The sequence below is a fragment of the Martes martes genome, assembly GCF_963455335.1.
Source record: "Martes martes genome assembly, chromosome: 13".
NCBI lineage: Eukaryota > Metazoa > Chordata > Mammalia > Carnivora > Mustelidae > Martes > Martes martes.
This window is the reverse complement of record NC_137901.1, coordinates 61514424-61541414: the sequence shown is the minus strand read 5'-3', so window position 1 is coordinate 61541414 and position 26991 is coordinate 61514424. Positions and strand designations below refer to the sequence as shown.

General features: G+C 46.3%; 1 protein-coding gene across 6 annotated transcripts in view; it reads right to left on the bottom strand.

The window, feature by feature from the left end:
* Nucleotides 1–2692: 2692 nt before the first annotated feature.
* Nucleotides 2693–26991, bottom strand: part of LDLRAD4 (low density lipoprotein receptor class A domain containing 4) — a 422342-nt gene continuing 398043 nt past the window's right edge. For all 6 annotated transcript variants that reach the window (XM_080821462.1, XM_080821463.1, XM_080821464.1 and 3 more), the window contains 3 exons: nucleotides 25145–25299; nucleotides 5816–5869; nucleotides 2693–4332 (listed from right to left, as the gene is read on the bottom strand). In XM_080821462.1, coding sequence (XP_080677588.1) covers nucleotides 3802–4332; nucleotides 5816–5869; nucleotides 25145–25299 — 740 coding nt within the window. In that variant the 3' untranslated portion in view covers nucleotides 2693–3801. The remainder of the gene's footprint in view (nucleotides 4333–5815; nucleotides 5870–25144; nucleotides 25300–26991) is intronic.

Genomic DNA, 26991 nt, shown 5'->3' with positions numbered 1-26991 from the left:
GGAAGCTGCAGGCAGGGAGCACAGAGGGGAGCAGCCCCCAGCCTGGCCCCTGAGGACCCCAGCAGGACCCTTCTACAGGCACCCCCTAGTCAGCAAAGCAACTGGATGGATGGTACAGGAGGGCCCTGTCCAGGGGGGCAACTCTGCTTCTGAGGGGAAGGCTGTGATTTGACTGGATTCTTCTAGGTCAGAGCAGTTTTCTAGCAGTGCATGCCCTCTGAGTTCTTCTCATTCTAATGAACACAGAATAAAGGTAAAGAAGATCAAAGATCAAAGAAGTTCAGAAGCATAAGGCATGCTCATCTGTGCACCACATTCCTATGCCAGTGCTTCTGAAGGCCTCCCAGGCTACTATCAGCCCCTGTCCTCTCTGAAGAGTTTGAGCTAAAATCAGCAGACAAACATGAAGTCCTCCTCATGACAAGTCTTTTTAAGTTTTCAATGCTCTCTTCGGCTATCTTGAAATGTCTTGGGGGCTGTGTGTCCACAAGTGTATGTGATGGGGAAGGATGGAGTGCATGCTTGCCAAACTCCTTAACACTAAATTTTGGTCAGGGACACAAAAAACAGAGCAACGTTTACTTAATTACACAGTTTGTTTAGCAAAATCTCGTTTGTACTAAGGACTGCTTTGGCAACTGAAGAACACAGACCTTCTGAAAAAGCAAATACACCCCTGAAGACTTTGTTCCTAGAAATGGGATTCAACATACCCTGGGTTTTATGCTCCTGGAAGTCTGGGGACAGAAGCTGGATGTCACAGCTGGTTCCCTGGGAGCACTATCTCCCCACCCACTGTTCCTTTGAACAATGCAATCCTTTAACACCCTTCTGAAATAATTAACCCACCATGGATCGCCTAAATCACAGGCTCCCCAGCCAGACCTTTGGATCTCCTAAGCATGTGGGCTTCTTGAAGGTTGGGCCTCCGTACAAGCTGCCTCCTCACATCACCCCTTGTCCCTCACCCGGCCAGCAAGGGGGTAATGTGGTGTGAACAGAGCAGCCACACCTTTCAAGAAGCTGTGGATCTAAATCACCTTTTCCCCATGTCAAAGGAAATTAACTATTAATTCAACTCATGACCTTGGCTTTCAAACTAATTCATCACAGAGGTCCAGCCTCAAAGACCATCAAGTCATGGTTTGCTAGGTCTGTGTCTTTAAATAACTATCTAACTCAAAGGGCAATTCTCTAGGGTGGCCCAATGGGAGGAACCTCTTTTGAAGGACGATTCAAGTTACTGGAATTAAATAATTGCTTTGCCAAATTATTGTGGACATCTGCAAAACATTCATAAACTTGCAAAGTGACTAAGGAATTTACCAGTTTCTGACCATAGCTCATTCTTGTAGCAGGTAGGAAAAGGATTGTGCAACCATTTTGAGGAAGAGCTACAATATGGCAGGTTCACCACTTTACCAAAATTGCAGGTGAGGTTTGGAATGATGACTAAGCTTCTCCTTTTGCATCTGAGGGGACACCTAACCTACCCTGAGCCCCCACCCGTGGGGTCCTGACTGGGTCAGATGCTAACAATCCCTTGCACGGTGAGGTAAGGTTCATGCCAAGGGGATGCCCAGCTTCCTTAAGCACGGGCCTGTAACCCAGGCAGTGAGCTGAGCCACAGGAGGGCCTGGGGCACAGGAGAGGCAGGCTCTGGGTCTGGGTCCAGGCTCCCAGGGATCTGTCCAGTCTCGGGGTCCCTGAGGAAGCCCCCCAGAACAAAATACGCCTCCAAACAGGGTCTGAGGCCTAAGTGGCAACTGCTGCCCACTTTTTCTCTCTCTCCTTTTAAGAGAGACTAGATCTGTGGAGGTTACTGTGTGAAATGGATGAGTCTAATGGAGATTCCAATCCTCAAAGCAAAACAAAAACCAGCCACCTACTGACCAAGGGAAGTAGCAGAAAGGAGCCACGGACAGGACTTGCCATTCAGAACATTCTCCAGCTCTTAGCCCACAGCACAAAGTCACCTCCCTGAGAAACCACCCCAGAGACCCACAGACAGACACAAACACACATGTGCCAATTCAGCAATGAAAACCACAGAGATCAGAGTCACTGAGCCATCATTCCAAATTCACTGTTTTACATGCAGAAGCCAAAGGGGACAAGCCCTCCCATGGCCCGGTGCTGGCCAACCCCACAGGCTGCAGCCGTCACACGGGCCAGATGCTGGCTTCCACACAAGGAAGTTACCTATTCTACATAAGAGCAAATGTTTGTAAATATCAGGAATAGTAAAGCTGAGACTAGCGATATTTAAAATGAGCTTTCTGTTTGCATTGAACTACGTGTTGTGCTTTTTCTCCTGTGTGCTTCCAGTCACTCCCCCCGCCCTGCACCGTTGGGTAACCATTGGGGGGTTGGGGGCTGAGGAAGCTCCCCCCACGGGCCAGGATGGGTTCTGAGTACCGCATTCCTCCAAGCGCCCAGGGCCACCAGCAGTGATGGGCAGCGTGCGTGGCCCCCGCCACGTCCTCTCACCCGCTCCAGGGGCCTCCTGCGCATGAAGATGCCCCTGGGGGCATCGCCTGCACACGTGGCCAGGTAGGCTGCCCCAGGGGGCCACTGCTGAGAGCCTCCTCCAGAGCCCTGACCAGCCGTCCAGGCCTGAACTGCACTACCTATCTAGAAAAGGAGAGAGAAAACGGAAATACACTGAGAAGTCACATATTTCAACAGTATTAAAAATAACCACCTTGCATTTTAAACAATTTATTGCGTAAAATAATGTATGTATCTGAGTATATTTCATGCTACAGTGGAAAAAAAAAAAAAAAAAACCTCTAAATTACTGAAGAAACTGCTCCGCGGGAGGATGGGCAGGACTGCGGGATACCGGGTACATAAAATGCACATGTCAGGGTCAAAGTTAATCAAATATGTAGCCTAAGACTAGCAGAGGAACTCAGCAAGTCAGAAACGCTGGGATTTAGTCTTTCCTATCTTCCAATCCCAAAGTCTCCAGATGCTTCTGTGATGCACCACTATGTGAGCCAAACTCGTGCAACGGTAATGACCTCCTTGATTTAGGTAAGTTGGCATATGTTAGGCTATATCCCCAAACATCTTTTCTCGCGTGATTATGGGGAATACTCCGGGTATTCCTTGGGCCTAATAGTAATCCACAGGTGAGAAGACAACATACAGAACTTCACATAGAACAGTCCCCTCATATATAAACATTTAGATAGTGCAACTTTTAAAAAACACATCATCACGACACAAATTAACTCCTTGCATTCATCTAACTTCTTCACTTTATACCTTGGCACACAAAACAGGGATTTTGAATCATATTTTTAAAACAAAATAAAAGTTCCACACCTTCGGAGAAAAAGCAAACTGGCCGATACTTCCCCATGATAATATATAATAATGCATCCTTTTTAATCAATTCATTATAAAATGGGCCATTCTGGCCTCTTTCTCTGCAAAGTCTCCTTTCATAATTAAATAAATCAAACACCTCTGTGGGTTTTATTTCATGATATCTTCCAACCATCCCTTTCTCTGTGTTCCCAAGCCCGCCCTTGGTGAAAACCAGCCCACATCCCGTCCTGACGCCTGTCCCCAAATAAACACTGTTCGCGGTCAGACCGGATGGAAGTTTGTATTATTTCAGTCTAGTCTGCTTGCAATTCCCCTGAAAGGAATCAGAAACAAAGACCACGTTTGCACATTTGGTTTTACTTCGTTGTAGCACGTGAAACGGAACAACAGCGTGCTTGGGGGCGGAGGCAGTGCGGCCCTCCTCCCTCCTTGGTTTCTTCCTCCTCCTGCGCCGTCGCGGGGTCAGACTAAGTTCCCGGGCTTCCTGTCTTTGCCCTGGATGGGCAGCACTGTGCCCCCCGAGCTGTCCTGCTGAAACGGCAGTCTGCTCCCTCTGTGGGCGCCGCTGTGCTGGTGATGGAAGAAAGAGGCGCCCGGATAGTGGCCCATCACCTCGCTGTACGTCGGGGGCGGCCCCTCCATCCTCCCGTTACTGCTGCAGGTGCTGGCACTTATCCCCGAGTTGCTGCTCGGCGGACACGGGCCCCCACTGTACGCGGAAATGTCTATCAAATCGCTGTCGAATATGGTTCGGTTGGGCGGGGCCCTCACAGATTCTCGGTTGAGTTCCCTCTGCTGTTCAGGGTCCCTGAGCTGCAGGGCGCAGGGCCCCTGGTAAGGAGGCGGCTCCTCCCCGTCAGATAGGGAGATGGTGGGCGGAAGGTCGATCTCATGCTGCACGTAGGGGTAGGTGGGCTGGAAACGGCTGAACCGGTCCCTCTGGATAAAGGATGGGGCCGTAAACCTGTCCCTGGACCTCGGGGCATACATGATCTGCAAGGGAAGGAGGACAGGGTTGAAGGCATCCGTGGCACAATGACCACGAACCTGAGGGTATCAAGGAAATTCATGCACGGTCTGTGTTCTCAGCAGTTTGAAGACTTTTCACGCAGTCCTCAAACAGGAAACAATGGGAAACGACTATTTCAAGGGGGAAAAAAGGTAGTTTTCTTATTCCTTGTGACTTACACCACTCACCTTGCCAAACTACAGGTAATCTAGGATGGTTCAACAGTGGAGATTGTGGTTAACTGAAAATTTGGGTTTGATGGGAGTTACCGTGAACGCTATGTAAACATTTTCTGCTGGTTCCAGTGGAGTTCAACAGCAAATTCCGGAGTGGAGGAATGAAGTGGAAGAACGCTGTGGGGGTGGCACAGCAGTCCTGTCCACCAGGGGACAGCTCCGGGCCCCCACACCTTCACCTGGAGCGAAAGGACCCCACTACCCGCTCCTTCGCCTATGACTCAGAAGAATGGGGGCCCTCAGAGTTTTCATGTAAATCTAAGAATAATCACACACAGTGGTATATACGACACACAGTGGTATATAGGAGCATGTTGCTCTATCCATCACTTAAGAAAATACAGAACAAGTGAGTTCTTTTTCTTTCTAGTTTCTAGACTTTTCCGGTTGTTTCGTTCTGGATGAAAGTTTCCTGTAGTTACTTTTAGTAACTGACATGAAGAACATTTTGTACTCCAAAGTAAATACAATTACAGATTTGTTTTCCCAAAATGAATCCAAGTACTATTCTTCTTACATAATTCTCTCCCCTATTCCACCAACCAGATTTCTTCTAGAGGAAAGAGATGTATACAGATATAAAGATCTATATCTCCACTGACTTCTTTCACACTGGAGTTTTAACTGATAGGCAAATCTATTGTTATTTTAAAAATCATATTATGAAAGTTGGAGATGCATTTATAAACTATGCCTACATCTGCCAAGCCTCGTTATTAGCAGCTTATGAAATCAGGTAGAGATCAGGGATTCTCAAACTGATTTCTCTAAGGAGCTTCAGACTAGCACAAATCATCTCTAGGACATTCTAGAGAAAAACTCCTCCTCACCTTTTTAACCAAAGTTACAGCATATGCCTTGATCGAAATGTGTTATTTCTTTCTTTCTTTTTTTTTTTTTAAAGATTTTATTTATTTATTTGACAGACAGAGACCACAAGTAGACAGAGAGGCAGGCAGAGAGAGAGGGAAGCAGGCTCCCTGCTGAGCAGAGAGCCCGATGCGGGACTCGATCCCAGGACCCTGAGATCATGACCTGAGCCGAAGGCAGCGGCTTAACCCACTGAGCCACCCAGGCGCCCCCGAAATGTGTTATTTCTTAATCTGTGCTGTAATACACTTAGCCTTTCCATCAATGTTGTCACAGCGGTTATTCCCCTCCTCTCCTCCCCTCACATGGGTGCAACAGCTACCTCCCACAGCCCACCCCCCACCCCTACCCAACTCCTTACCTCTGAGGCCCCTGGCCGAGGCCCGGAGCTGTCTGAAGGCCACAGGCGCCCTTCCTGGCAGTGGGGGGACAAGAGACATCACAAGAAAAATTATTAGTTTCATGCAACAGCACCCAAAATCAAGGGATCACATTCCTCTTTGACAGCAGCAGACCTGTTTAAAACATGGAGTGACAAAGAACTGGTCCCTTTCACACCAAACATCTAGACAGAGAACTATGACCACAAGGAAAAGTTGGAAGGTTTTGGTCTCAGCCATAATAGATTGAAAACAGATCTGAAATCAAGTATCTTCCAAACTATACACCTGTGTGTTTGCAATACATTCAAAATGTCCTCAAAAGTGGACCCCCGGGTCACCACCCGGATCTGGGTAGGGTCTGAGTGAATCCAAGCTCTTATTTGGAGGCCTGCCCCTCACAATGGGCACTAGCTGCCATGGGCCGGGCACCAGATAACCCCATTCTGGAATGCAACCAGCTTTGCCCTAAGCAGCAGCAGCAGCAGCAGCAGAAGGAAAGTACTACCCTGCCACACTGGTTGGCTTTCAGACCAAAAACTGAGTTTCCCAAAGCCCAAATGCCCTTTAAATGTCTTGTAACGAATTTCTTCTTGAGTCCGTATATATTCATAAGGCAGAGGTAACCGGATATCTTGTTGTTTAATATCTTTTTCAAAAATGTTTGACCAGACTGACGAGGTGATATGCAAACAGTGTACGTGATTAAGGGTCATTTCTAGCACCATGAATTTGTTTACAAGGCATCTCAGTACGTCATCCCTTTTGAACCGCAATTGTTGGCTATTAGCAAGTGTCTGCTGGGCTATTTATTAACTGAAGGCCTGTTACTGTAAAAGAATAAGAACAATTGAGTTGTTCTTGTTGTTGCTGGTGGTGGGGAGAGATGCTTGCATTTTTGGATTCCTAGGAATGTGCACACATGACCTTGTGCCATCACTGAGCCTCCTGAAACCTAAGAACACCCATGAGAAGACCTGCCAGGTGAAACACCCCTACGTGTTTGGACACAAAGGCAACCCTCTCTTGCTCTCTTTTGTAGGCCAGAATTCGAATACAAACACTCCTTTGCAGCTAAACAGTGTTTGTCCAGTACATAGAGCCTGTTCCTAAAATACCCACAGGACATCATGGAATCAGGGGCAAAAATATGAACAGCCCAGCTGCATTTAGAGGAAGTTGGGGCTTAGGGTCTGACTATGAAATTATGTAATGAGCCGTTTTGGTGCCAGCATGGCGACAGGTGACAGAGAGTCCCAAGTAGAATCTAATAAAGCAGCTGACCCGCACCCATGGGCAGTCCTTCACCGGGCCTGGGCAGCTTGCCGGGAGCTTCCACAACTTCCTCCGGGTCAAAGGGAAACATTCAGTATGTTTTGAGGTCATACTGAAAACAGCATAAAAACGAATCCTTGGATATGTCTGTGACTTGTCATTCTGCCCCAGCAACCCTTTCTGTCTGTCAGATGAGCTTGGTTCCATTCCTGCCCCTGCACACACTGGCCACCTCCCTGACCCGGGGGACTGACACCAGGCGACAGCCGGAGCAGGTGGTTAGCCCAGAGTGAGTCGCCAAAGGGCCACAAATAACAGCACCACGCAAGGTGACCCAGAAGCAGGGGCATGCACATTTTCTGAAGAATGGAAATAACCATCCTCAATGGTTTTATTTCCCTAGAAATTAGCCAAACTGGGAAATCGCCTAGAAGAGACCACACTTCGTGGTCTTTCTCCTCCCATTACCACTTCCACTTGGTGCTCTGGGACCCTCCTCTGGAGCCTTTCTCTTGCTGCCTTCAGGGCCACCCTCCCTTCCTGGTCTGTGCCTTCACCCACACTGCCCGAAGCTTGGGGGTGCCTCCAGCTCTGCATTTGGTTAACTGTGGGGAAGTCCTCAGACCCTGTCGGGGGCATGTCTCCTCTCGCTGCAGGCTTCCTGGGCTACTCCCTCCCACCCCCCTTACAGGGCCATCCTCATGGGGATGGGTCTACACCACAGCACCTCCTCCCGGGAGCTCCAGGACCCAACTGTGGGGGCCTCCTGGATTCCAGCGGAATCCCAGTGCTGACCTCTTTGCACTGGCACTCATTAGCTTCTCCTGAAACTTCACATTCCTCTGTCACTCCGGCTCATCTGCTCACTAAGCCCCCTCAACCCCGCTCTGTCTCCCTCACTGCTATCATCAATATTTTATTTATTTATTTGTTTGTTTGTTTGTTTTTAAATATTTTATTTATTTATTTGTCAGAGAAAGAGAGAGAGTGAGCACAGGCAGAGGGAGAAGCAGGCTTTCCTCTGAGCAGGGAGCCCAATGCAGGGCTCCATCCCAGGACCCTGGGATCATGACCTGAGCAAAGGCAGACACCCAACTGACTGAGCCACCCAGGCTCAGTCTCTCCATCATTAATATTTTAACAACGGCATGGCTTATTTAACCATTCACTAACAACTCCCTGCTCCCTGATTCATTCGTTTCTACAGGACACTTATTTTTTAGGCCTTTCACCCACACAGCACACAGGAGCCCATTAAAACAATGAAATCTACAAGATGCCACAGTGAGAATGGTTAGGGTCAACAGCCCAGAAAGCTGTCATTCTAGTTCTGTGCTGGTCCACAGAGAACTGAGACCCAGAAGATGACCAGAATTCTAGAAAGCTGGATCCCAGCTGACCTGATGGTTAGGGACCTGCCTCACTCAGGTCCTCATGCCTTAACCTGCTTTGGCCACACACCATGCTGCCCATCACCAGACTGTCCTCAGTAGCACCGATTCTCACACTGCTGGCAAAGCCTGATTATTCTGGCCCCCCAGATGAGGTGAAGTCCTTAGACTATGATCTGACCCCATGACCAGGGTCCTCCAAGGGGCCTATACTATCTTTTTCAGATAGCTGTGCCTAGCTGAACTCAAAGATGTGGGCCCTCTTGTCTGGACCCCTCTGTTTCCTCATCTCCAAACACTAGTGGTAACATCTTCAGGGAGAAGGGGCTCATCATACAGCCGGCACCTACTCAAATGGCAGTATTTCTGGATCCTCATTATGGAACCAACTTTTATCTTAACAGTGAAGTCTCTACTGTTCCTGGCTAATGCTTATATTATTACATGGTATTATACTTGGAATAAGCTGTGAAATAAGATAATACTTCAAATAGTTCATAGAGATTTGAGCTATAGGAATAAAATTTTGCCAATATTATTACGCAGGCTTAAAATCTTTCACTTCCCTTACAGCTGTCCCTTGTTAGAATACCCACCAAAAGGAAGGGACGCATGCATTCATTACTTCCTCATACATCTACTGGCTACTTCCTGACAAGGGGTCTTGATCCCAACACATGAGATGATGTGCGTAACCGAAAAGGCCCTGTGCCACACCTTCCCATGGGATGGGGTGTGGGGGTAAACAGGGGTGCTGCATGATCCCCAAAGTTAAGCTGTCACTCTCCCACCTTGTTCCACTCAAGAAAGCATTCTGGAATGTGAGTTGGCGTGACATTACTCTAAGGATCACTTTCAATCAATTCTAGTTCATTTTTTTAAGGTCTATTATTCTCAAGTCGCTCATGTTGTATCTATTACTAGACCAATTACTTGAGACACACATTAAAACTGAGCAGGACAACACATGGGGGAATGTCACACCTCATCTAGGAAGCTTACAAGAAGGGCGTTCTCTTGGGTCCCTCTCCGTATGTGCCCTGCCTTGCATGTGTGTTTCTTACTCTCTAGTTTTCTGCCTGGAACAAAGTCACTGTAACAAGAAAGGTAATGACTGATTATCTGATGACAACTGAATATTACCCGGATGGATGACACAGCTATTGACACAGAACAGTAAGGACAAGTGAACTCTTGAGTTGGGGAAAGCCCTTGGCCACCACTTTTCCATCTGTGACTTCGGCAAGCTTACTTCATTTCTCCAAGCCTCAGTTTCCTTACTTGCAAAAGGAGCTTGTTCTGAGGCTCAAATATAGCAAGGTATGCAAATTCCTTTGTCCACGCCTTGCACATAAATATTCAGTAAATGGTAGCTCTTACCATTATAGGCAATGGCTACTGGCTGTTTTACACAGCTAAAATGGGGATAATTTTCGGTTATCACTGCTAAAATAATGAATTCATTGAAATTTCCTCATTTGTTTATTTACAAGACTATTCCAAAGGTGGCATTTTGTCTTTTTCAAAAAAATTGTTTTTGAGTATACCTGACACACAATGTTGCCACCACCTGTCACCAAAGGTGGCATTTTTTTTTTTTTAAGATTTTATTTATTTGACAGAGACAGCTAGAGAGGGAACACAAGCAGGGGGAGTGAGAGAGGGAGAAGCAGACTCCCTGCTGAGCAGGGAGCCCAATGTGAGACTCGATCCCAGGACCCTGAGATCATGACCTGAGCCGAAAGGCAGATGCTTAACGACTGAGCCACCCAGGCGCCCCCCAAAGGTGGCATTTTGAATAGAAACACTAGAAGCATTGGAAGGCTTAAGCAAAGTTGCATTTATCTCAGATTTCTCCAGAACATTTCTCATAAGGTCGGGAGCTGATTCCTAAGAGGGCATTACCCAGGAGACCCCTCACAGCAAGTTCTTCTCCACCACTTCCCACCACTGGGTTTCAGCAAGACCCCAGGTGCTACACAGAAGGGCCCACCAGGGCATGATCACTCTCTGTACTCCTCAGTCATCAGCTCAGCTGACATTAGCCGTCGGCTGAGGGAACCACCATACGTCCAGACACCGGCAGAGGCTGCTTATGCCATGCACGGCTCCTTCTGATATCCTCACATCAAAGTAGGGAGGCAGAAAACAGAAAGATTTAAGAGCTTATCACGAGAGCTTATCTCTTAGATTTTCTTTTATTTGCTAAAATGAAATCTTTCCTGTGAATGAGTACTTCGCCATTTGTCATTCTTCTGCTAATATAGTCACCGACCAGTGCTCACTCATGTTCAAGCACCTGGAGTCGGGTGACCTATTCCTTCTGAATCTGCAAGGCTGTGGGCAGAACCTGGTCTGCGGAAACATGCCAAGGGAGAGGCTTCCCCTCACGACAGTGCCTATCAGCCCAGATCCACAAAAAAAAGCACCCGAAGCCCTTAGACCACCCTGGGGGCTGGCTGGTCATCAAGGGGGTGCTACTGAATCTACATGTTATGGAAAAGGGACACAGGACAGCTCTAAATCTTGTGGGCTTGAAGACAGGTATTTTCAGACTCATTTATACTTGAGAAGTTGCTTTGTATTTTCCTCCTTTCCAACTGTCAATGAACAGTCATACTGATGGAAAAATTTCCTGTTGAGTTGAATCTGCTTGACGCTTAAACATCTGCATTGAAGACAAAAATAATCACCTATCTTTCCAACGATTATCTTTATGACGCCAACAATCAAGATGTGTTATTTGCAGACCTAGAACACAATGACTGCATTTTTTCCCCTTTAAATCTGACCATTTGGTACATTTCAGGGGGTGGGTGGTGAGTGGGAAACTGACTTGTCTTCTTTTTATTCTTTTTTATTGTGGTAAAATGTACATAACGCAAAATATGCCATCTTAATAATTTAAAAGTGTGTTCTATGGCATTAAGTACACTCACATTTTTGTGCAACTATCACAACCATCCATCTCCAGAACATTTTCATCTTCTCAAACCGAAATGCTGTCCTCATTAAACACTAACTTCCCATTCCTTCCCCTGCTGACCCCCTTGCAGCCACCATTCTACTCTCTATGAATTTGACTATTGCAGGTACATTTTATAACTGGAATCATACAACATTTGTCCTTCTGTGGACAGATAGACTGCTGTATTCTTTTTTCACTTTAATATCTTTATAATATCTTAAAGGTTCCTCAATGTGTCAATATTTCCCTCCTTTTTAAGGTTAAGTTATGTTGTAAATATATGTCATATTTTGTTTATTCATTCGTCCGTTGATGGATATTTTGGCTGTCTTCACCTTTTGGCTATTGTGAATAAAATTGCTATAAACGGGGGTTTATAAATATCTCTTCAAAGCTTTGCTTTTAATTATTTTGGGTCTAAAGCCACAAGTGGAACTGCTGGATCATATGGTAATTCTATGGTTAATTTTTCGAGGAACCAAACATACTGTTTTCCGAGCAGCAGTACCATTTTACATTCTCATCAGCAATGCACAGGGTTTCAATTTCTTCCCATCTTCACCAACACTTGTCATTTCCTGGGGTTTTCTGCTAACAACCATCCCAATGGGTATGATGTGGTGCCTCATTTTGGTTTTGATTTGTGTATAGTGTATTAAGTCAAGGTTTTCCAGAGAAACAAAACCAATAGGAAACATTGATACATAGATACACACAATATATGTATACATTTAATATATATAACTTAATTTAACGTATATCATATTATATATATACAGTAGGATAAATATATAATAGGATATTTATTACAGGAATTATAAACAATTATAGGAATTATAAGTAATTACAGGAATTATAAATAATAGGATACTTATTATTATAGAAATTGGCTTATATGGTTACAGGGACAGACAAGTCCCACAATCTTCCATATGCAGGGTGGAGAACCAGGAAAGTTTGTGGTATAATTCAGTCTGAGTCTGATGGCCTGAGAAGCTGGGGGTGATGCACAAATATAAGTGTTAGAGTCCAAAGGCCCAAGAACCAGGAGTTCTGATATCCAAGGGCAGAAGATGTAGCCCCCCAGCTCAAGAAGAAAGAGACAAAATTTACCCTGCCTCCTTGAGCCTTCCAGGGATTGTATGATGCCTGCTCACACTGGGGAGGGCAGATTATTTTTTCTCAGTCAACTGAGTCAAATGTTCATCTCTTCCAGAGTTACTCTCATAGACACATCTGAAAATAATATTCTATTACCTATCTTGGCATTGCTTAGCCCAGTCAAGTTGACACATAAAATAAACCATCACAATTAGTGATACAGAGCTTTTCTCATGTGCTTATTGGTCATTTGTGTATCTTCTCTGGAGTAATATCTATTCAGGTCCTTTGCCTATTTTTAAATTACATTGTCTATGATTTTGTTGTTGAATTGTAGGAGTTCATTATGTATATTGGATATTAATCCCTTACTAGAGATACGATTTACAAATATTTTCTCCCATTCTGGGAGCTGCCTTTTCACTCTCTGGACAGTGTCCTTTGATAAACAACTTTTATATTTTTTGAATTCTAATGTATTTTTTTTCTTTCATTGCCTGTGCTTTTGGTGTCATATCTAAGAAATCATTGCCAAGCCCAATTTCATGAAGTTTCTCCCCATTGTTTTCTTTAAGAGTTTTATAGCTTTAGCTCTTACATTTAGGTTTTTGGACCATGCTGAGTTAATTTTTTGTATATGGTATTAGATGATAAGGTTCAATGTCATTATTTTGCATGTGGACATCTAGTTTTCCCAATACCATTTTTGAAAACACTGTCTTTTCTCCTTGAATGGTCTTGGCATCCCTGTCAAAAATCATTGACTATATAGGTGACAGTTTATTTCTGGGCTCTTTAGTCTATTCCATTGGACTCTATGTCTCTATGCCAGCAATGTACCATTCTGTACTGTAGCTTTGTAGTAAGTTTTGAAATCAAGCAGTATGAGTCTTCCAACTTTGTTATTCCTTTTCGATATTATTTTGGCTACAGTGGGGGGGGGCATTATCTCCCTGGAGATGGCATATGCATTTTAGGATGGACTTTTCTTTTTCTGCAAAAAACCGTCATTGAGTTTCACACGTTTACACTGAATCTGTAGATTGTTTTGGGTAGTATTGACATTTTAAGAATATCAAGTCTTCCAATCCATGAACATAAATGTCTTTCCATTTAGCTGTGTCTAAATTCTTTCAGAGCATTGTATAGTTTTCAATGTACAAATCTTTCACCTTCTTGGTGAAGTTTCTTCCTAAGCATTTTATTCTCTTTGATGCTACTTGTAAACTGAACTGATTTCTTAATTTCCTTTTCCGACTGTTCACTCGTAGTGTAAAAAATGCAACTGATTTTTGCATATTGATTTTTGTATCCTGCAACTTTGATCAATCTGTTTATTAGTTCTAGCAGGTTTTTGTTTGTTTGTTGGAATATTTAAGGTTTTCTATATATAAGATCATATCATCTCTGAACAGAGGTAATTTTAATTTTTCTCTTCTAATTGAAATGCCTTTTATTTCTTCTTCTTGCCGAGTTGCTCTGGCCAAAACTCCCAATAAATACTATGATGAAATAGAAATGGTAAAAGCATGCATTCTTGTCTTGTTCCTGATCTTAGAGGAAAAGTTTTCAGTCCTTCACCACTGCATATGTTAGCTGTGGGCTTTTCATGAGTGGCCTTTTATTATGTTTAGATAGTTTTGTTCTATTCTAGTTTGTTGAATTTTTTAAAAATTTTATTTATTTATTTGAGAGAGAATGAGTAAGAGAGAGCATGAGAGAGGAGAAGATCAGAGGGAGAAGCAGACTCCCCAAAGAGCCGGGAGCCCGATGTGGGACTCGATCCTGGAAGTCCGGGATCATGACCTGAGCCAAAGGCAGCCGCCCAACCAACTGAGCCACCCAGACGCTCCTTGTTGAATGTTTTTAATCATGAAAAAGTATTGACTAATTTCGAATTCTTTCTCTGCATCAATTAGATGATCATTTAGTTTTTCCTCTTCATTCTATTAATGAAAGTGGATTGATTTTCATATGTAGAACCATGCTTCCATGAGAGAAATAAACCACCTTTGGTCATAGTGTATAATCCTTTTAGTATGCTACCAAACTCAGTTTGCTCGTATTTTGTTGAGGATTTTTATATCAATATTCATAAGGGATACTGGTTTTCTTTTACTGTTGTTGTCTTTGTCTGGCTTGAGGGAAATGCTGGCCTCACAGAATGAGTTAGAAAGTGTTCCCTCCTCTTCAAATTTTTTGGAAGAGTTTGAGAATGATTGGATTAATTCTTCTTTAAATGTTTGGTACAGTTCACAATGAAGGCATCTGGTCTAGGTTATTTTCTTTGTTGCGAGGTTTTTGAATATTGGTTCAATCTCCTTACTACTTACAGATCTATTCAGACTTTCTATTTCTTTATGAGTCAATCTTAGTAGGGTGTGTTTCCTGGAATCTGTCCATTTCAACTTGTTCATAGTACTCTCTTATAATCTTTTTTTTTTTACTTCTGTATCTTTTGGATCTTTTCCCATGCAAAGGATACAACGTTTGTAGCATTAAAGGAGAGTAATATGTGACCATGATTTACTGGGGCTTCTGCTGGGACCTGCAGCTGAAACCTGCTGCCTTGCACCCACATGCACTGTGACCATGTGTAAGGCCACTCTCATGCCCCAAATCTTCTTTGTTTTATGCTCTCAGTCCAACTCTCCTTTCCATATACAGGAGACCAGAGGAAACATATTTGAGGACTGGAAACAACCAGATCTCTGCGAGACTGTAAACTCCTAATAAAGTGCTTTTCAAACTGTGAGTTGCAGTCTCTTAGAGAACTGGAAAATCAATTTAAGCGGGTCGAAACCAGCATTCCAAAAAACTGAAATAGAACAGATAATGACTGAGTACATTGTGAGTGTTCTGCAACACTTCTTCCTTAGTTGTGTAAATGAGTATTGTGAATTACAATGTAAAATGTGTTTTTTACTGTTCTTCAGGGTCAAAAACAATCTGAAGGCTTCTGATCTAAGCCAATGATCCCTCATTTTAGATGGGAGAAAGGTGAGGCCAAAGAAGGTGCCCTGCTCATCAGAGGTGATAGCCAGTTTGTGTAAAGCAAGGCTGTTGCTGGTTGGATATTTTGTCTTCTACCCTACAAGGGTACCTCCCAGTGAATGAATGTATTGTATGGCATCAAATATTTGGAACTGTTTTCTCCCCATCTCAGGGTGAGAACTTCAACGCAGAGGCAAAACTCATCTTTGATTATTCAGCAACGCCTTTACCATCTAGTAAAATATATTTTCTCTCATGTCTTCCTTTTCCTCACATAGCTTCTCACCATCCAAATGCTTTAGTATTTCTGTCTTTCCACCCTAGATGGCAGTAACAGCTTAGATGCAAAGGCAAGACCGCTAGGTATCAGTGACTGTTTTCTCCAGTATTTCCTCCTTTCTTCCTCTTCAGGAATCTACCAGCAGACGTATCCTCAAGACTTAAAATGTCCTTCCCAACTCTACTCAATCTAGGCACATCCCTTAAGAGAAAGACAAATCATCCAGGATGACCTGTTGGGAAGAAAAGGGAATCCTCTGTATTTCCAGAACAGTACAATAGATCATAGGCTCTGAAGAGTGAGCAGGAAAGGAGCCACAAAGGTGCCTCTTCTGCACTTGGTGCTGGGGGAGAGTGAGCAATCAGACCTGGAGACAAACTAGCCTGGGAATTAGAAAGCTCAGGGCAACAGAGAAATGTGGAACTACATGCTATCAGCCAAGGCGGGCACAATCACCTCCTCTCTTGTGAGATTAAGCCCAGGGACAGGGCCAGTGCTTTTCCCAAGGTCATAGAGCTGGTAGGGGGATTAACACATGGAGCCAGAACCCAGCTACCTCCCTTGACATCTTTTGATAGCCCCGGGGAGCCTCCTCAGCTAGTGCCACAGAATTAGAATAATCTAGAGAAGTTTGATTTCACCAGAAAAATTTCTAAGGGCTAATTAAAAAGAAACAAGACAGGCTTTACCATTAAATTATTAAATGTTATAGGGTCTATCAAAGCATCACTAAAATTTACCTATTAAAATTTTCACCAATTTTACTTAAAGATCTGATTTTAGCATGCTTTTGTCATAATACACACCATACTCAAATGAGTTATCTTGGGAGTCTATAGATGCTCAGAACATTATTGGACTTGTCTTCATCATCAGCTTATGTTAGCAGAAGATGTTTTTTAATTGCAAAAGTAGCACATGAACACATTCTTATCAAAAAAGTTTTAACACACAAACCAGCCTCTCTTTGTCCACCTCCTCCCATCCCAGCTCCTCCCCAGAGGAAGCCATTGGTTTGCTGTGGGTTTTTCCTAACCCTTCTCTATGGCATCGGTTTGTAACTCAGACAAAATCAGTCTTCCTAATTGAGCACCAAGCTTGTATAATTCAGCCTGATCAGTCACATCATTTGTAAGATTTAACTCTAAATGGATTTTTGGCTGGTACCAAAAAGCAAACCATCTTCAGGGAACAAAGAAGAAAAAGGAAGATTTGCCATCACCGAGATACTCAAAAAAAGATTTTCTCCCTTGAAAGATCTCCAAAATAGGACCCTACAAGCTCTGAAGGTAATTCCAGAACTGTTCTGAGCATCGGCAACATCACTGGAGGGGCAATTTGCACGACTCACATAGCTCTAAAAACAAATCTTGGCTATTAAAAAGACCTTTCTACTTTTGTTCTGAAGAGAATCTGCTGTGTAACAGCTGTGTCCCAGCAACCCTAGCCAGTTTTTGCTAGCAACTTCCCCTCCTGTTTCTCTCACTTGAAGGGAGGCAGTCTCATTCGGAAGCTGTTACAATTACCTTCTGATGCTTCAATCAGACATACCAAAGTGTAAAACCATTTAAATGACCAGTCTGGCAGCTGGACTGCATCTTATTCAGGGAGAAACAGTTTGACAATAGTCAAACTGTCAGTTTGACTGACAACTGCTTGGAGTTTACAGTTCAGTGCTGACTGGTCTGCCCCTCGAAGTCCCTGTGACATTAGGAAATGCAGTTTCAGAGACTCATGATATAATGAATTTTATGGCAACAAGTTGACAAGTACCCCTGCTCTTCCCGGGCAGCAAGAATCTGCCTCCCCCACAGAGAAACTGTCCCCTGCCATCTTTCCTCTCAGTCCGATGCTAAATAAAGCTAGCAGCTTTCTTCTCTTTAGTCTGGAGTGTCAGAGACATGCTTATTATAACTACAACATCAAGTCCTTTAGTTCATTTTTTTTCCACCTTACTAAAATAGTTCATTTCTATTATTTTAGAAATGTTTTTCTAAATGCTTTTCTAAACCTACGTAGAAATGAGAAAAGGCAGGTACAGAGCAGTGCACCTCTCTAGTCCCTGTGGGAATGAACTGTGTCTGTGGTTGACTTCCCCACTCCCTGCACCCTTCACTGGGCCCAGAACACAGCCTGTGGGCTTCTCAAGCACCAGGAGTTCTAAGCCCAGTGTGGTGGATTCCTGAGCTGCTTCTAGAGGAGTCCGGAACTGCCTATCCTCAGGTCATCTTTGCTCCCAAGTCGATGGCCATCTCCTCTATTCTTTTGGCCACCAGAACCCAGCTGCGGAGGAGATGGCCCCCTCTGAGTATGGGACTGGAAGGCAGGGGCCAGAACGAGCACATCCAGCTGGACGGAAGAGACACCAGACTCTGCTGGCCCAGACATACTTGGTTGAACTCCTCTTCTTGCATGAATGATTTTCACTTCTACAAGGAAGTTCTCTCCCATTTCTTTGGAAACCAGGGGCTCTCTTGGTGTAACTTTTGTTTTCCCTCTTGTGATAGAGGTATGAGCGCAGAACAGATTTTCTCTAAACACAATCACCACTGTGTGAAGCAATAGATGGTAATGGCACCATACCCACAACTGAGGGTTCCCCACAGAAAGATGGGACCACAGTCAAAAGGTAAGCACTAGTCCATTCAGAGTGGCTCCATCATGGGGATGCCAGGCACAAACAGAGGCCAGTGTGGCCTGATATGCTGACTTTTCAAGAGAAGTTGTAAATTTCAGTTTTTATATGAAATCTCCCAATTTTTGCAGTTCGATCAAGTTTTGTCAAAACACCCTGTGGGGCAAACCATACACACTGGCCACACCTTAGGCCAAGTCTGCATGCAACATCTGTAGGGAGGGACTTTGGGTGTGGGCTTCTTGCACCCTGGGACACTTTGGATCTCCAGAACCCACATTTCTGTACTGACACAGCTGGGCGTGGCAGGCATGTCCTCCTTCCCAACAGCTGGGAGACAAAACAAATGGCATCCTTCCAGCATCCCACTGGCAATCTCCCCATGGGGCTGGGATAGCACAGGCGGTGCTGAGTGCAGGCTTGGCACAGCTCCATCTCCACGGGGAGGCTGAGGCCCCCATATTTTCACAAGTGATTTAATCCCTGCAGCACTTACTAATGGGGAAATGCTTGACGTGACTCCTGTTAATTTTTTAATTGAAATGGCTGTTTTTATAGGTCAAAATGGCTGAATATCCACAATTTCATATAGTTAACGCCAAGCAAAATGTTTCTGTCCTTCTGCTGTTCCTCAGGAAGTGGCTGGCCACTCTGACCTCACCACTTTCCGCTGCCTGCTGCACCCCAGGCTGTCCAGTTGGGTTCACTGCAGGCTGGCAGAAAGGGCTGCTCCTGTCCCCATCAACCCCCTGCCCAGCTCCCGTGAGAGAGGCTCTGGCGACATGGGCAAATCTCTTTCAAGGCTGTGTCTGGAATATTTATGCCCCTCTCCTTACCAGTCTAAGGTAATGGAAAGAGATCTAGACAGTCTCAAAGTCCAGAAATCACATGAATCCAGGCTTAAAAAAAAAAAAAAAAAAAACCGAGTCTACCTCAGGGAGAATACTTACAGGTTTGTGTCACAAAGCCACTCACTGCTCTTGGACATTAGCTAAGCATTTCCCTCCTTGTAATTTAAGCCTAGGTTGCTATTTTTCATTTTCACCCAGACACGGCTGCTTCCACCAAATTGATGGCCAGTACTGCCCTGTCCCCAGGCTCCCACAGAACCGTGTCTCAGAGATACCGTGGTGATGAAGGCTGACTGGCCGGGGCCAAGGCCGATTCCCATCCATTCCTTTCATGGCCAGAGGGAGCTGGCACAGAAAGGATATGCTTCCAAAAGACACTGTTAGAGCTGGGCCTGGGAGTCCCTGGGAGGGGGTGCCATGTGAGGAAGAAGGCATGTGGAGGAGTCATGGAGGAAGGGACCTCTGACTTTACAAAGCAAACCTCCCAGAATCAGGGTGAGCCTGACGCTTGGCCCAAAGGGGCAACTGGTCCAACCAACCATTTTCCAGAAGAGGACTCTCCCTGAGAACTAGGGATATTCATGGCTATTCAGAGTCCATCTTATTAACCTTAGTTCTGCTTTTCCCTTTGGTCAGAGTGGAAAGCCCATCAGCGAGGAGAGGGGTGGCTCACGTCAGGGCAGTGAAGTTTCCTCAGGCAGAGGCCAACATCTACATGTTCAACCTCTTCCTTGAAAGTCAAACCCAGCTAGTGTCTCACCTGCTGAGATCAGGGGTTCTCCACTTCGGTGCTACTGACATTTAGGGTCACGTCATTTTGTTGTTGTTGTTGTTGTGGGGGCTGCCTTGTGCCTTGCACAACCCTTTTCACACATGTTTAAGATAAATACATCTTTTCTAACATGCTCAGGAGACTTCACAAGGTTCTAGAATAAACGGGCCAGGGTCTCAGCAATGCGCAGGCTCAGAACCGTGAAACGCTCACCCATGGGGAGGCTGACGGGGGGCATTCGGCACCCACAAACTGCCAGCTAGTTGGGCACCTAGGAGGCTTTCAGCGACAAGCTCTGTCCATGAGAGTGGGGCCTTCCTCAATGCCAAGTTCCATCTGAGCCCCTCAGGGGAGGAGGCTGGCTGGCACAGGTGGTCACTTCGGGATGTTCAGGGAGGGCACCTGGATGGGCAGCTTGAAACTTTCACACTGAGCCCTCGTGCCCCAATCCACACCCTTCCTATAGTTTATAGTCCCGTGGTAGACACAAATGGCCACTGGAGACCCCTGGCCCGTCCCAGGAAGACTAATAAAATGCCAAACAGAATTAGCCAGCTGGACATTGCTGAGGGCCGCAGGGAGGGTCAGGGACAAGGAAACATCAGGCTGTTTCTTCATTATTTTGCTCACTGCCTGGTTCGTGTTCAGTGAATGACTAAATGAACAAAGGAGGGCAGGAATGGGTGGGGGAAATTATTCCAAGGCAGAGTCTCAGACCAGGACCCTCTGATCACGCAGGGGACCCCCAACACTTTCCACCATGCTGTGGGGCAATGTTCTCTTCACTCTGTTGAAGCCTCAGAGTCAGCCACGTGAGATCCATGTATAGTAACAGGCACCCTCTTTGAAAAGTGCCTCTAGAAAAATAGCAGTCAACACCTGCTGGGACCAGGGGTTCTCCACTGTGGGACTACTGACATTTAGAGTCAGGTCGGTTTTGTTTGTTTGTTTTGTGGCGGGTGCTGCCCTGTGCACTGAAGGATGTTTAGAACATCCTTGTAGCATCCCCAAGTTATGACAACAAAAATGTCTCCCGGGGCACCTGGGTGGCTCAGTAGGTTCAAGCCTCTGCCTTTGACTCAGGTCATGATCCCAGGGTCATGGGATAGAGCCCCGCATCGGGCTCTCACCAGGGAGCCTGCTTCCTCCTCTCTCTCTCTCTCTCTCTCTGCCTGCTTCTCTGCTTGCTTGTGATCTCTGTGAAATAAATAAATAAAATCTTAAAAAAAAAAAAAATGTCTCCCGACATTGTCAAATGTCCCCTAGGGGGCAAAATCACCCCAGCTGGGAACCATGCACGTAAATTAATCAATTGCTCTCCTAGTGCTGTACTAGGGGAAGCTGCATTTCTTTTTTTTCTTTTTTTTATGTACATATTTAAATCACGTTTTATCTTTATTCATACATAGTAAAAGTATAGATCACATTGTTACATGAATTCCCATCCAACCTCATAGATTAATTTTCCTCCTTTCTGTATTTGTAACTCCCCCTACTGACAGTAAGATATCTGATGTCCACTATCCTTGATGTATTTATGTATTTAATCATCCCCTCTTTTCATACTTTCTTGAGCCATTAGAATGAAATTTGATCATAATAAAAAAGCCATAATTTAAAAGGCTGTTGTGAAAGCAGCCATTATAGGGTATGAATGAACTCACTTCTTAAATGTTATCTTGTAATATTATTTTTTAAAGATTTTATTCATTTATTTGACAGAGAGATAGAGATCATTTCTTGAAAGGCGTTAGGGAAGAGAGATAGACAAAAAGGAGGCAAGACATCTGGTTGGGGCACATTCCTGGGCAGCCAGAAACATGGTAAGCAGCCCACAGTGGTGGCTGTATTCGTCTCTGTGTCTAGAAGACAAGTAAGGTTGCTTTCTCACACTTTCTCTTCCCTCTCTGGACTATCCACAGGTCAGTAATGCTAGTCAGGAGCTGGAGCTACAGTCTGGGCCTGAACGGTCTCTAGTCACTGCGTAAAAACACATCTTGAGTTTGTGAAACGCTGAACAGAGCCTACGGCTAAGCTGTGCAATATCCCCATTCCCATTTGATTAAGAAGGAAAATTCAAGCTTTGAGAAGCAACAGCACTCAATACCCGGTCACGTAAAGAAATAAAAAAAACAGTACAGTAGCAGTGAAGGCATTAAACCCTAAGTTGAGTGCATCCTACGTCTCGGAACCAGGGTCCAGCTCTCAGAGCTAAAACTTTCAGACATTTATTAACAAAATTAGGCATACAGTGTGAGGGAGACATCTAGGGACACAATCACTAGATATTGATTATCTCTTCATTTGCTGTGCAGCCCTTAAGGGACATCCAAAAAATTACCAATTACCTTCTCAGTTTCAAGAAACAGGCTCTGTTGCCCAGCAAACCCCAGAGCAGGGTAGATGGGGGGGGAGCCCCTGGCCCCCAGAAGATGGCCCCACACAAACCCATTCCCAAATGAAACAGAAGACACATTCTAAGTAAGAACAAACTTAGGGGCTCCTGGGTGGCTCAGTCAGTTAAGCGGCTGCCTTTGGTTCCAGTCACGATCGCTGGGTCCAGGCTTAAGCCCTGCATCAGGCTCCCTGCTCAGCGGGAAGCCTGCTTCTCCCTCTCTCCCTCCTCACTGCTCATTCTCTCTCTCAAATAAATAAATAAAATCTTTAAAAAACCCCACCACCCTTAAATTTTCACTTTTCTGCCTAAGCAAAAGTGTTATCCTGCTGGTAAGAGTGTGACTATGTGTGCATACATGTCCCATCACCTGACTGGTCATGGAGCTCGAGGTCTGGGGAGCAGAGCCATGGGCTGGAGCTTAGCCACAGTGGATGGAGGTGGGGACAGCAGACACGGCCAGGTCTACGCTGAGGAGTGGAGGGAGGAGCCACCTCATCAATGCGAGGTGAGTCATGTAGAAGCAAGGTGATCCCCAAATTAAATCTGAGGGGAACACAGAGATCAGTGGGGACCCAGGCCAAACACAAGAAGGCAGTCTGAGTCCCTGTGTGCAGTGACTCCAGATCCCCTGGGGAGTGGAGCCCAAAGCCCAAGGCAGGGAACGTGGGTAAATTCCTGGCAGGAACTTCATGGAAACTTGAGGTCTGCCTATTGATGGCAAGGAGTGAGGATGGTTTTGCCTTCTTCCCCCAAGGCTGGCAGTCAGCATTTCCCGTCTTTGCATTAAGGCTGAGGCAAAGCAGTGATGGCTGATCCTTCTGCAGTTCGGAAACTGTTGCCAAGAGTATGATCTTCTCTCTGTCTTCTCTCTTTAAACTCTGGGGAATGGGGGCGCCTGGGTGGCTCAGGGGGTTAGGCCTCTGCCTTCCGCTCGGGTCGTGATCTCAGGGTCTTGGGATCGAGCCCCGCATCGGGCTCTCTGCTCGGCGGGGAGCTTGCTTCCCCACCCTCTCTCTGCCTGCCTCTCTGCCTACTTGGGATCTCTCTCTGTCAAATAAATAAATTAAATTAAATTAAATTAAATTAAAAAAACAAAACAAAACAAAACAAAAACCTGGGGAATGATGTGTGTTCTGTGTTCAGAACTCTGGAAGAATTCATTCTCTCCTTTAGGGGACAGAACTGTCCCTATACCACAGTGGGGAATCTAGGGGCACCAGGATGCCAGTGTTGGGTGAATCTGGACCCCTTCGGTACCAGACTACTGGGATGACAAGGGGCCTGGGGCCCACAGGGAAACTGGTGGTGGTGTGATGAAAATCCTGTTAGTAGGACTGTTGGAAGCTCATGGGCCTAACCGGGGACCCAGAGAGATAAAGGCAGGGGACTGCAGCAGACAAGGGAAAGCAAGAGGGAGAAGGGGGTTCTTTCTCAGGACTGCTCCCAACAGCCCCATCCCTTCCCTCTCCCTGCCCCCGCCTGCCACAGACACAAAACACCCAACAAACCTTAGTTCCACCCATGCAGACAGCAGAATTAATGGGTCACTGAGCAATTCTGCAGCCCTGATGAAGTGTGAACCAGCCCTCCCATAAGGGTCCAAGGGCCCTGGGCCCGGCAGCCACTCCACCACACCTGCCAGGACGGCTGCACCCCCACACCTATGACAGCCAGTTATCAGACCCCCGTGTCCTGACACAGGGACTAAGTATCACGAGGGGCTGAGTATCATGAGGGGATCCTGCCTCTTTTGCCCACCACCACAACCAAGAGTTTGTAATTGCCTTTCTAAGCCAGGAACTGAAGGCTTCCAGAATCACGGATTGTCCTAGCAGCTCAGAACAGAAAGTGCCAGTGGCCTTCTGTCTCCTGGGTACAGATCATAGAGCAGTTCCACTGAAAACATGTTTTATTTTCCAGGGAGGGCGATTAAGGGCAAGAAGTAGCTAGAAACCCTAAAAATCACAACCTAAGGAGCCTTACCATGGGCTGTTTTGGGAGTCCTCTGCACAATCCAACCCACCCTGATCTCCTTGAGGCGGCCCCGAGCTCCTGCTATCCCCCCACTGGCCTTCTAGCTCACCCACACCCACGGCGCTGCCGAACCCCCGGGGCATCTTATGGACACAGGTGGTGCTTCACGGGCGCCCTCCTGATCCCTGGAACATCTCCAGGGCTGCTTTTAAAAAACAAACTCCATGTAACAGGATGGGCGATTTAGTGAAAGAAGCCAGACACAAAGGAGCACCTCCTGTCGGATTCTTTTGTTAAAAATATTGTTCAAAAGCAAGCGAAAGTGATCTGTGCTGACAGCAGTCCAGGCAGCAGTGACCTTGTAGGGGGCATGCCTAGAAGCGGCACCCAAAGGGGCTTCTGGGGGCTGTCATGTCACTCTTCTGATTGGGGAGTGATTACATTCGGGGTCTTCGGGTTGTGAGATCTCACGGACCTGCAACACTCACGACGCCCGTGCTTTTCTTGAAGTACAGGAACCTTCCATAGGGTGTTTGATACCTGTGGACCACTGTGGGCTGACTCAAGAGGCTGGCCTGCTTTGTGGCCCTTGCTGGTACCCAGCCTCATGTCTGGAGCCTGGGACAGAGTCCTGGGCAGCGCCGAGAGGGAGAGGCTCAGCCCACACTTACCGGCTGCAGCCCGTCCTCCTGCCTTCTGCTCTGATTTGGGCGGTTGATGAAGGACCGGGTGGAGACTTTGTAGTGATTCAGCAGGCAGACAATGACCACGACCATCACCGTGACCACCACAACAATGATGATGATCTGGGCAAACTCCAGCTCCGCTGTGAGGGAAGGGGAAAAAGCCTGTTAGCCACGTGCCCCTTCGTGCCATCACCCAGTTCTCTGAGCAACGTGAACACCAGGTCCTCTCGAGGACCTCAAGAAAGAACTCTTTTACCCCAGGCCTGCTGCTGCCCGAGGCCATTGGCAGACTTTGACAGCAGAATAACATCTGAAGAAAAAGAGACCTGGGCATGGGGCTCTTGCCAATGGACCTCTGGTGGTCAGGCAAATGTGGTACTCAAACCTTGTCTCTGCAAATTGTGTCATTAAGTAGGGCCTTAGGAAAACGTATTCTTGACTTCTAGAGGTGCTTGACTTCTAGAGGTGCTTGACCCCATCCACACATGTATCTCGAAGTTCCAGCCCAGTGTGCATGCCATAGGCTAGCAGCTGCCCAGGCTGCCCCTTCCCGTGGGCAGGCAGGCCCTGGAAGGCTGCTGCCTCCTGGGGTATGAAAAGCTCCAATATCCGAACTCTGTTCCTGCTGGATGGCCCTGCCCCCAGGGGAGGTAAGAAAGTCTGCCAAAACTGAAGCTGCTCCTTCCAGGGTAATCTCTCCCGGAATGTTAAACCCATCTTTATGGTTGAATCACATTTTCCAAAGCACGCCCACGCAGGACCCCCACAATACACCGAATGGAGAATATGTCGATAAAAAGCTCCAATTTCCTCTGCTTAGGGCCTTGCCTTTGGAAGTGATTTAGAAAACACATCGCCCCTGTCTTCAACCTTGCAGGCACCATATTTTATGAGCGGTCAGAAGCTGCATTCCTGAGACGGCCCTTACAGAGGATTTCCTGGCTGCCACCGACACACGCATCAAACTCTAGGACAGGACCGGGGAGCGACCTCTAGAACCACGGCACACTGAGTCGGCAATTAGAGCTGGGTGATTCAAGCCCTTCGGTTTTGCAGGGAGGAAGCAGAGGCTCATTGCTCAAGGTCAAGCCTAGAACCCACGTTTCCTGCTTTCTGACTTACAGCTCATGGCTCTGCGGAATGTGGCCCACTGGTTCCTGGGAGTTACCCCGCACAGGGGTGTGATTGTGCAGGGGGGTCAACTTAAATGGGGAGAGGCTCTGCGAGACGGTGAGGATGCGCGTACACAACTTTGCTGTGAGGTAGGGAGGTATGGGGTTTAATGAAGGGGAAGAGAGAGGGGAGAGCTCTGTCAATTGTGTCCCTGCCTGGAGCCTGCAACACACACCCACGCATACACCCACATACACACCTGCACCCCCACATGGGCTTACAGCAACACACATGTACATGCATGGGCACAGTGCATTCGTGCACATCACACATGTATGTGGATATACATATGCACAAGGCATGCACACACACACACACACACACACACCCTCTTGCTGTAGACCCCAGGCCAGTGGAGAGGTGTTTTCTCTCTGTGTACAGGCTCACACCCAGGATAATGCAGGAAGGGTCTCAGTAGCACCCTCCCTCCAGGGTCTGCACCTGTGAGCCTCCACCGTTCATACCCTGGAAACAGAGGGGCTAGAGTCGGCATGGAGGTAAACCAGAGGGTGTTCCTGGACCCCCCCCGTGTCTAGCCCTGGGACACTGCCCTCCACGTTTGCCCATACATACCCAAGGGACAAAGATGTACAAATGTGCTTGCTGGAGTGGGCTGGATGGTACTTAGCGTGGGGCCTATAGTGGGAGCGGCCTGGATG